At 51.6% G+C, this 11654-nt stretch overlaps 1 protein-coding gene across 1 annotated transcript in view; it reads right to left on the bottom strand.

Moving 5' to 3' along the window:
• Positions 1-3225: 3225 nt before the first annotated feature.
• Positions 3226-11654, bottom strand: part of Esrrb (estrogen related receptor beta) — a 97180-nt gene continuing 88751 nt past the window's right edge. Inside the window, exons 6-7 of the mRNA XM_005343383.2 lie at positions 7942-8211; positions 3226-3616 (exon numbers count right to left, since the gene is read on the bottom strand). Coding sequence (XP_005343440.1) covers positions 3372-3616; positions 7942-8211 — 515 coding nt within the window. The 3' untranslated portion in view covers positions 3226-3371. The remainder of the gene's footprint in view (positions 3617-7941; positions 8212-11654) is intronic.

Below are 11654 nucleotides of genomic sequence, written 5' to 3'. Positions count from 1 at the left end.
TATTTACTATGTTATACCTATGTATAGGTGGGCATACGTGATTAAAATCAGATGCATCCTGGGCATATGAGCAGCGAGTAAGGCCTCAAATAATCCAAGTCTGTCAGTGAAAACAAAGAACCACTCCCTCATCTCAGGCTCCTTAGCAACCGTCTCCTCGTGCCCATAAAAGGAGGTCCTGAGCAGTTACCAGGGCCCTTTGAGTACTCAAGGAGCCTGCCATGTAGCATGTCTGTTCTGCACTATCCCTTTGCTTTTAATGAAGTTCCTGTGACCCTGCAACTTGGGGGCACTTCAGTTCTTTGAACAAAACACCGAGGACCTGGAGACACGCAGTCCAGATGGTGACTTGAAGCGACACAGGCTGTGTCCCCCATGTAGCACCCACAGAAAGAGTGCCTCTCTCTGCTGCAGAGCAGTAGTGGGGCCGACCGGCAATGCTAGGGGTTGAACCCAGGGCCTCTGGACCCTAGGCTAAGTACTGCTGACATTTACAACAGCCATGTAACCTGTACCCAAGGCCTCCTAGGCACGAGTGCTTTGTGCTTCTTTACTGGCCTCTCTGGTTACCAGTGTGAGACCGAAGGGCGATGCTGCCTAAGGGCAGAGTACTCCAACAGACAATGCATGAAAAACTCAACACACCTTTCCCTATTTATTAGATTCCAGATACATGGGACCGGATGGGAGAGCCCCGGGGCATGTGATTTACATGGGGGCTATGGGAGAACACATACCAGAATTACAGACAGGAAGGGTGGGCGGCACGAAGGACTGCCGGTTAAAAAATATATACATCTTAAGCCATTCCAGCCACGATATCATTATCAGAAAATAAAGCAATCTCTCCACATAGTGCTTCTCTTTGGTGCTGTTCCATGGGCTTGGACGCGGGTCTCCTCCTCGCAAGTCTGTCATCCTCGCCTGCCGCCTGTCTCCCACGGTAGGAGTCTGGAGGGAAGGACCAGGCAGACAGCATAGGCTCTGACCTTGCTGACCCCAGATGAGAGCCACTTAGTCCTCCTCAAGATGAGGCCCTGGAAAGTCGTCAGTTTGTATATGCAACAAAAACCAGGAGGCATGACAAAACCATCCAGAACCTTCAGGAAAGGGGAGGGGACAAAGGAATGAAATAAACCCCAGCCGGGGCCTCCTCTAAACCCGATTGTTTATTTCTCAGGCTGAAATAACCTAAATAACCTGTATCTGAGCATTCAACCGCGAAGGGCGCTCTCCTCTCCAAGTATTCCAGAAATGGACATAGCGGGCAGCCTGGGGTTTTGCTCTGATTAGGGGAGCTGGGTGATAGAGGGACAGCTCTCACTCTTCCCTGTCCTGAGCGCTCTGGCCTCACAGACATCTCTCAAATAGTCTTTGAGCAAGTTGGCGCTACCCTCCGACTCCAGGTGCCCAGGCGATCCAGCTTGGGCACGCCTCTGTCACTAGTACATTCTCTTAGCTTGTAAAAGCAGCTTCTATCTAGGGACACCGAGTCAGCAGCCCCCTCGGGTGAAAAGGATTCCATCTGGGGTGGGGGTGGGGAGCTGCATTCGTAGACCATGGAGACAAAGCTGCCCACTTTAACTACTCCAAAGCAGTGTCTACTCAGCCAGCCATGGGCCATCTGTCCCGCCCTTGCTGGTGTGGGCAGGAGGCCAAGCAGAAGGGCTAAGGACTTGGCAGCTCTATTTTTGGGTAACACCCTTTCCACAATTCTGGGACACAGCAGTGTGGCTAGGGGTGGCTTTCAGAGGCCAGGATCACCAAGCCCAGACCCTAAGGATTAACCCAGTTCAGTAAGAACGCAACATCTACCTTGGTTCAGGGACAAGGAGAGCTCAGGCAGAGGTATGAATGCCTTAGCATCCACTTACCCAGTGGCTCTGAGATACAATTCCTTGTAAACAGAGGGACGGGGACAGGGAGGCCTCCCTAGTTTAGCGTTAACTATGGGAAGTGGCCAGTCTCTAATTCTGAGTCCCTGCAGCTCCTGGAGATGTCACCAAGGAGGCAGAGCCTGGAGCAGTCACAGGTGCTAGAAAGCCTGAAATAGGAGGACTCCTACATTCCAGGAAGGGATCAGGATATGTGTTGCCTGGGAGATTGCCCAGGAAAGTGGCCAAAGTGTGCTGGCATGTTATTTTCCAGAAGGAGCATCTTCACCTGCAGAACATCCAGTGAGAACTCAGGACTGCCCCTTGAGGGGGCTAATAGGAGGGGAACTTTGTCCCCGTGCCTAGGGCTAAGGGGTTTGTTAAGACAGAGCCTCTTAGGAAGCGTGGAATGGGTTGGTGGATCACCCTATACACAACTGATGGTCAGGTCTCGCTAGGTGATCCAGAAGGGTTACATCCACTAACAAATGTCAAGAGGCTACCCTCCCGTGACACAAAGCCTAGACTTTTATGAGGTAAGGGAGGAGCCAAGAGGGACCTTTAGAGTTCCTTCCTTCTCAAGGTGTCACTATGCCTCCCCGCTCTACTGTTGGGCCTCTCCCTATCCTACATCCCAGCCAAGGCTGCTGACCTTAAGTGAGGATCCCCAGGTGCCCTCTGATGGGGCCAGGTCCTGAACAAGTTCTAGACTTGCCAGTCCCAAGAGAAGGAGGAGGCAACAGGAGCAATAGGTACAGGACCCAGCTCTTTTCTGAGCCACTAAGTTCCTGGATACATACCCTGGAGTTACCTCAGCAGGCTGAGATGGGGCAGGAAACAAGGGAAGGGCTTTTAGGGGTGTGGGATGTGGCCACTTGTGGCTGGCAGGAGCACCAACTGGACCCTGGGTGTGGTAGAACAAGAGGAAAGGAGGAAAGGGAGGGAGCCAGCTGGACTGAGGAGGCACAGAGACTCCTGAGCGGCCAAAGGCCCTGGCCACAGACCTCTCTATGCAGGCAGGGCCTCTGGAGACACTCCAGCCCCAAGGGCCCGCCCTCTCTGACACCAATACCTCTAGAAGAACCCAATCTAAGTCTTTTGGGTCCTGGACTCTAAGCACTGCCCATCCAGGTACATCCAGATCCTGAATAGGGAGGGGTCTGGATATGGATGCGCTGCTTCTTGGTTGTGGGGAGGGGTGATTCCTCTGGTGGTCTCCAGCCCTAAGGGGAGTCAGCCCTGGCCCAAGCCTTAGCACTGCCCATGGAGAAGGAAAAAAATACCAAAGAAAATGCGGGTGACAGATGAGCCCCCCGCCCCCACCCTCCCATCCCCGTCTCCCCATCTGCTGCCCCTAGGAGTCTGCACATGGCCAGGAAGCAGAAAAACCTCTTCCTCTGGGACAGCTCAGAGCCCCGATGCAGGTGTGGAAAGTCGAGGCTGGTGGCTGTGGAGGTCTCCACATGGGTCGTGTCCATCCGTCTGTGTGCTGGGCCATCACACCTTGGCCTCCAGCATCTCCAGAAAGAGTTTGTGCATGGGCACCTTGCCCTGCAGTTTCACACTGTAGAAATGCTGTACGGCTTTGGCTGCCGTCTGCCGCAGGAGGGGCAGCGTCAGCAGCAGCTTGCCCGTCCTCCGTGGCTCCTCGTGGCGTTGGCTCAGCTCGTAGTCCTGCAGCGCCTCGTGCAGCAGGTCCTGCAACTTCTGCACAGCCTCCAGGTCCTCAATGTACATGGAATCTGCGGACACAGGAGAGGGTCAGAGCCAGCAGGGGTTGCTTGGCTGCCCCGGGGCAGAAGGCATGCCTGGGGTGAAGACAGACCAGCAGGGAGCACATCTACCCTCAAAGGCTGACTATTGAAGAATAAGGATCTTCACTGAGAGACTGGTGGTGGCACTCGGCTCCCAGAGATCTGCTGGATATCCTGGAGGTATCCAGGGGACCCTGGAACCTGGCCCGCAGAATCTTATGTTCCTCACTTGGTAGGTTGTGTGAGACTTGGGGCGAGCTATTTAACTTCTCTGTCCCACATTGTTCCTAGCCATAACTATCTCATAGAGTTAAGAGGGTCATACAGGCTAAAGGTACACGACACTCAAGTGCCTGTGTCACAGGAGCCTCACCGTGGTCACTATGGTCACCATCGTGTCTTCATGGTCTGTGAGCCATGAGCACCACTCATATGCAGCACAGCTAACCTTACAACGCTGGCTGCGGAACAGGAATAAAGTCAGAAATCAAGGTCTAGCTGCCTGGGGGTTGAGGAGAATACAGGGGCATGGGACAGAGAGAGCCAGGGGGAATATAACTGAGATACATTCATATATGTATTCAGATATTGACATATATCAATAGCTCAGTAATGGGTGCTTGCCTAGCATGCTTAAGGCCTTGGGTCTGACCCCCAGCAAGGCAAAGAAAAAAAGCATTGGTTTAGAATGTAGCCCATGAACTCACTGCCTAAACACTGGGATCTGAGCAGAACAGAGGGAATCTCCTAGAACCTGTCCTGTGGGGGAACTACCCAGCCACTTCTGTCAGCATCTTGTGCACGCACTATGAACTGTAGTCCCAAAGCTTGCTGTGTGGACACCGGGAGCTGAGCCAACCTTGTGAATTCCTCAAAAGAGCAGGCAAGTCCAGAGCATGCTGGGTGGCCCGACCCCAGACTGCTGAGGCAGCTGCACAAGCTGGCTGGTCCCAGTGATGCTCTGGATTCCCCTGGGTCTCCTTCCACCCCAGTCACCTCTGACCCCATTTCCCATCCTGTCACCCTCCCCAAGGAGTTACAATTGGCAGGTGCTTTCAACCAAAAATGAAATAAAATAACAGTGCAGGATCAATTTCTTTGCAATCCATCAGCGAGTCTGTATCGATGGCATTGATAAACTGTTAATTACAAAATCAATGGCTATGAATTTTTTTTCTGCTGTCAAAGAGCCCTAGAGATGGCTGGGGTGCAGGTGAGTGACAGCTGGCATACTCTCAAGGGACTGGGTCAGCCTCTGATGAGCTCTGCTCTTCTGCCAGGTACCCGAGGAGTTACGCCATCCACTTAGCCACAGGGGCCTCAGTGATCTCACAGCCATCCCTTCTCTAGCCAACATGCTCTGTAGGCTCCCTGGGTGACTGTCCTGCCTTGAGACTATGACCTGCAGGGGCCTTGTCCACCAGCTCTCCCTTCCAGGATCACAAAGCACTAAATCTTTGAAACCAATGGACGGCAGAGTAAGGAGTCACTGGGGCAAGCAAGGGCCACTGCCATGGAAGGGAAGAATACACTTGTAATTCCAATAGTTGGAAGGCTGAGGCAGGAGAATTGTCCATGAGTCTAAGGCCAGCCTGGGATAAACAGTCCCAGGCTAGCCTGGGCTACAGAGTAAAACAGTCTCAAAACCCAGAAAGATGCTGATCATTATTGGCTTGCTATTTACAGCAAACTGTCTAATGTAAGATATTAACAGTGGACCGAGCATGCTGGGGATGAGGAGGCGTGGGGACGACACATGGAATCATGGGATTTCATGCATTGTGTGTTTATAGAGCTACACAAAATAAAATAAAATAAAATAAAATAAAATAAAATAAAATAAAATAAAAACAACCTGTATTAGGTCAGGCTCCTGAGGAGCAGAGCCTAAGTCAGGGTTTGGGTTTAATGATTTGTGAAGAGGGTGTTTTCAGGAAGAAGCAAGAAGGCAGAGGCACGGAAGGAACAGACAACATAAAGCCAAGGCTTGCACCCACAAAGAGTTCTAAGGCAGACTGCTGTGCCGTGTGAAGCCCCCATTGGCTGACAAGGCCGGCTGGGGATTGATGACATCAGGAAAGGCACCGGAGGGTTTAGTCTGGGGAGCTAACAGCAGCAAACGCCACAGGGCTGAAGATGGGAATGCTGTGAAGGAACATGGGTCTGAGCCATCAAGTGTCCCTGTATGGATGTGCTTGAAAGCCAGAGGGACCATGGTCCCAGTTTGTCAGCCACTCAAGGAGTTCCTAGGATATGAGACTTCAAGAGAGAGCCCGGCACGCATGGAGAAGCGGGCCTCTCCTCCTGGGAGGCAGCTTTTCCTCTTCTGTGTGCCGGGATCACTATTTCCCCTGACACTGTAATAGCAGTGACAACAGTCAATATTTACGGAGCTTCCTCTAGGCCAAGCAGTGAACTGTATTATCCTCAGCTGATCTTTAGTACTCACAGGTGCTTGGAGGAGGTACCAGGTGCGCCTCCTACTCAAGGACAGAGTAACCAAGGTCGTGTTGTTGGTGTCAGGGAGGGAGGGAAGGAGAGAGAGACAGACAGAGGGGGAAGGGAGGGAGGGAGGCAGACAGAGAGAGACAGCCAGAGAAGGGAGGGAGAGATAAAGAGAGAGATGGGGGGGAGGGAGGGAGAGAGCGCGAGAGAGAGCGCCAGTGCTGTTAGTGTCAGGAATAGTGTGTGTGCATGTATATGCATCACGTGTGCATAGTGGCAGTGGAGACCAGAAGAGGGCACTGGATTCTTTGGAGCTGAATTAGAAGCCTGTGAGCTGCTATGTGGTTGCTGGGAATTAAACCAAGTGCTCTTAATTGCTAAGTCACCTCTTTAGCCCCAGAGACAAAATCTGAACTCAGGACCATCTGGCCCAGGCCAGAGCAAGGAACTCTGCCACATACTGCAGTACTGCAACTGTATGTACACATTTCCAGCACGTAGCTAGAGACCCTGTATTTCTCCCTGTCCCTAGCACCCAACCGGCTACCTCCAGCTCCCTAGCACCCAGCCAGCACCTCCAGCTCCCTGGCACCCAGCAGACACCTCCAGCAGGACAGGGGCTCTAAGTGTCTAAGTGTGGATGGAGCTACCCAATGCCTCGCTCAAGAAAATCTAGTTGAAGTTGTAGGAAGTTCAAGATACTGAATAATCTCAAGACACTGAATAATCTCAAGACTTGAACACTAGGTTAACCATCCACGTGGGAAGTTAGATGGATTGTACCCAGGTGATCTGATGGGAAGAGTAGCACCTGTTCAAAAAGTAGCAGAAGCCTATGTTATCTGACAGTTAGATGACCTTGGACTGGAGGCTAACTCTGACATTTCTTTTCTCGTTTTTTAAAAAATGTACACTGGCTAGCCAGGAACTCACTGTGTAGACCAGGCTGACTTTAAACTCAAGAGATCCTCCTGCCTCAGTCTTCTTAGTGCTAGGATTAAAAGCCTGTGCCACCACACCTGGACTAACCCTGGCACTTTAAACAGTGGCACCCTTAAACTCTAGACAAATTTCCAACTTCCCCAGCCTCAATTTCCATGTCTACAAAACGTAATTATAATAAGAATTATGTACATAATGTCACAGCAAACTCTGCAAGCTGAGCACTTACTCCTGTGTACTAGGGATGTGTCTGACATAATTATATATACATTGCATGGAGTAAGGACTGCTTATGACTCAGAGTGAAGCAACTTGCTCAAGTGGTAGATGCAGACACAATCCTTAGCAATGGATTCAGAATCTACAACCTTTGGTTTCTGCAAGTAAAAGACTTTAAGAAATACAAAACCAGCGCTGACCTCCATGAGAGCCCTTCCAACCCCAGGTCACCCTTGCCGTGTATTGTGGTTTAAATAAGAAATGTCCCCACAGGCTCATAGATTTGAACATTCTGTTCCCAGCTGGTGGTGTAACTGGGGGAAGAGATGGAACCTTCCGGAAGTGGGGCCTTGCTGGAGGACCAGCTTTGAGGTTCACAGTCTTGCTTCACTTCCTGTTCACTCCCTCTGCTCCCTGTGTGTGGATGAAATGCCATCTCTCTGCTTCCTGCTGCCACACCAATCCTCCTCTCCCTGCTCTGGTGGCGGATTCTATCCCTCTGGAACCCTGACCCAAAAATAAACCCTTTCTTCTGTAAGCTGCTTTTTATCACAGAAAGAGAAAAGGAACTAGCACACAGTGTTCACTGATAACAGCAATGCCTGTCACCCCCACCCATCACAGCCATGCCCATCCACAGTCCGAGCTAGGCTTGCCAGGCTCCCACAAATCCTTCAAGCCCTCTGAGGGTCACATGCCACCCTTACCTGAGTTGGCCAGAGCCAGGGCCTTGAGTGTCACAAACTCCTCCTTCTCTACCTTCAGCTTCTTGTACCTGCGCACCAGCTGCAGGATGGCACGGTAAAGCTCCAGCAGCCCTGCCAGGCGGGAGTGCTCCTCATCCATGATATAGTCCTCCGCGTACACCAGCTTATCATCGTAGGGCAGTGAGCGGTACACAATGCCCAGGATGAGGATCTCCATCCAGGCACTCTGCAGCAGGCTCATCTGGTCCCCAAGTGACAGATTCGAGAAGCCTGCAGAGAGCGGAGAAGTGGACAATGATCAGAAGTGGGCCCCGGGGGCTTCCCTGGGGCTTGCTAGGGGGCAGAATGGGGGAGGGGGTCTGTGTCCTTGCATCTCTAGACCCTGCTGGGGGTGGGGGAACCATGTGATGCTGCTGCCCTCCCCTTGATAAATGAGTCACACCAGAATTCATGGAAAAGACTTCCAGAATAAGAGCTGGGTCAATGTTGACAGTTATTATCACTATGCTTGTTGGTTCTAGGTCTTGCCCTGTGTCCTGAGACGCATTGCCCATGTGCATTTGCAATTGAGGGAGCTGCTGAATTAATAGCAGGATCTGGGGGTGGCAAGATGGGATCTCTAACTGTCTGCTCACTCCAGGGAGGCTCTCTGTTTTAAAACAGTACTAGATCCTAATGTAGTTTCCAGCCAGGAAGGAAGGTTCAGCTGTTCATGACCTGGGCAGAATCGCCTGGGACCAAAGGCAGAGGCTGCTGGGAGGGGAAGGCTCCATACAGCCTGTTACTGGCACTTTCCCGTAAGACTCAGCAGCCATGCCCTGGAAGCTGGCATTGAGGGACACAACCCCCTCCCTCCAGTGAGGAGAAATGGGGTTAAAAGGGCTGCAGAATCATGACCCTGCCTTGTCCAGGGTGCTATGTGAGATTACCTGGGTTGGACTCTGATTGCCCATGTACTAGCTGTGGGCTGACCTTCAGGAGGCCATGCAACTTCTGCAAACCTTGACCTCTCTAACCTCTGTCCGTTCCATGTAATGGGCACGAGAGCAGGGGATGCTTCAGAGTGGTTGTGAGCTACACGGGAGAACGATTACAGAACACACGAGCTCCTCTTAGTGTTGAGAGGAAACCCCGTGTCTGCCAGATGAGGGTGACATGCTGGGACGGCACTGTGTGCGGACTTGATTTAGGCAAAGTCAATTAATAGCCTGATTTATGAGAAAGCAACAGGAAAGAGTAAGTTTGCTAATTTCAAATCATAAAAACTAAACAGGAGGTAATAACTTCTCAGGGGGGCTCATCCAGAAACGGGGAGATTAGTCTAACTCGAAGCAAGCTAGATTTATGGTGAGAAGAAAATAGCTGGGCATGATGACGCACGCTTACAATCCCGATACTTGGGAGGAGGATCTGGAGTTCAAAGCCAGCCTTGGCTACAAGAGACCCTGTCTCAAAACAAACAAACAAACAAAACAGGGCTGGGAATACTGTGCAGTTGTCGCGTGTCTGCCTACATGTGTGAGGCCCCAACTTCAACTCCTAGTGCTGGGGAGCGAGGGAGGGAATCCACAAAGCTGTATGCACAACGTGCCATGCACAACCGAAACGAAGGAATTTGTTTCTGGGTAATTCTGCCAACGAAAAATATTTGCTAACTTCGGACCAAGCCCTGCCTACTCACTGCTTGTGACATGGGGGTGCCATGAGGATGAAAGGGCATTGGATGAGACCCCAGACCACTGGGGACACACAGTGAGCCACCATCCTCCTGCCACGGATGACTGAGGAAGCCGCCATTCTCTTATTAGTGCGGTCATTATTGCTTCCTTGCCTTGGATGACCTATCTCTTAGGGTCTGTGTGGCGTCTATCCTGCTTCCCAGCCAGAACAAGAGCTTCTCCCTCCTGAAGGTCCGTCTGGAAGGAAGTATACTGGAAGGGAGGCACACCCAAAGCTGAAGACCATTTACCTCACCTTTCTCTTATGAGCCCTGACCTCTCCATACAACCCGTGCCTTGGGTGCCTTGGGTGCCTTGGATCACTACTGTCAGCTCTCAGCTGGTCACCTATAGGTGACCAATCACAGAGGAGGAAGTGTTCCCACCAACCAGGGGCAACTCTGGTGATTGTGCCTCCTTGTAGGGGGGTACATGACACAAGGGTTAAGTTGTGTGTCTGTTGTTGCCCACGTTCCCAGTAGCACAGGGGGTATGTGGCAGCCTTTGGGGGCCCAGAAAGCCGGAGGTAATAAAAGATAGATAGAAATGGACATCCAATTTTCCTTATCAGGTCCGTGAGTAGGAGAGAGGCTTTGGTGACATTAATTAGCAGATACCAATCAGCCAGCATGGGAGGGTGTGGGTGGGGAGGAGGCAGACTGTACAGGGAGGGGTAGTCGGAGAGCAGAGAGACTGGGGAGGGTGGAGGAGGCACACAGGGGTGAATTCACAGACAAATGAAATGGAAGGAAGCAGAGCGGGTGGGTGGGCATGAGACAGCCGGGCTCTGGGGGTATAAAGAGGCTGGTGAGGTACATCTCTCAGGCATGATCTCTGAGAAGAATGTTACAAGCAGGCTTCTGCCCCCCTCCATGCCACAGCTTTACTCAAACCCTAACTCCCAGCTTCTGTCCACAATGAGGATGTTACAGGTCACTGAATGTTACCAAGCAACATGGTGACAAACACCTTTAATCCCACCACAGGGATACATAGAGAAACCTTGTATCGAAAAAGAAAGAAAGGAAGGAGGGAGGGGAGGGGAGAAGAGAGGGGAGGAGAAGGGAGAGAAGGAGAGGGAAGGGAAAAGAAAAAAGAAAAGAAAAGAAAGGGAGGGAGGGAGGAAAGGAGGGAGAGCTTCAATGACTGGAAGCTTCTGAAAACACACAAATGGCAAAGTTGCTAAGTATCAGTCCAGGGAGACCCTGCACAAGTGACCTGGGGGCTGTGCTCTAAAGGGACACTCCCCAGGAGTACAGACACACTCCTGAGCCCTGACCTCCAAGTGCCTGGAAAGTGCAGACACCAGACACAGGGCTGCTTGCCTTCCTGTCCACCCAGTCTGATAAGTAGTCACAGTGGAGGACAGACAGATGTCATGGCCTGACCCTGGGATGGCAGGAAAACAACCCAAAACACTTGCTTCGAGTTTATACCCCACGTAAGGGTCATGTAAGAGGCTGGCCTGCTCTAGGGAACGTGGGGGAGGGGAGACAGCCACCTGGAAAATCCTTTACTCTGGGAGAGCATTCAGAAGGGTGGCTTTCCTCCGCTGGGCCGGCTGAGTGTGCAGGTCTGAGCAGCAGGCTCACCCTCCAGGGACGGAGTACGTTCTCTCTGACAGACAGCTGAGAAGTCCTGGACAGAATTCTAAAAACCCCAGCCAGCCTACAGTGTTTGTTGTCAGTATTTAAAAACCATTTTAATGCTTTCTAATACTTGAGGAAAACTGGAGAAGACACAGCTAGCTCTAGGAGGGGACTGGGTGGCAATGGGAAAAGGGGCACTGTTAGATCTCGTGCAGAAAGGACGCCGGGCAGAACACTATGGAAATGCAGCTTGTGATACGGGTACTTACTAGACAAACACAACAGTTAATTAATGAGCCACCGCCAAGTGTGAGGCAGAACTATTTGTGCAAATACACACCGGCCGGTACAGACGCCAGAGCCAACCTGTCACTCTGCTAACCACTAGAGGTGACCCACCTCACGC

Source organism: Microtus ochrogaster, chromosome 1 (assembly GCF_000317375.1).
Source record: "Microtus ochrogaster isolate Prairie Vole_2 chromosome 1, MicOch1.0, whole genome shotgun sequence".
Taxonomy (NCBI): domain Eukaryota; kingdom Metazoa; phylum Chordata; class Mammalia; order Rodentia; family Cricetidae; genus Microtus; species Microtus ochrogaster.
Note: the sequence above shows the minus strand (reverse complement) of the source record. Positions and strands in the feature narration are given on the sequence as shown.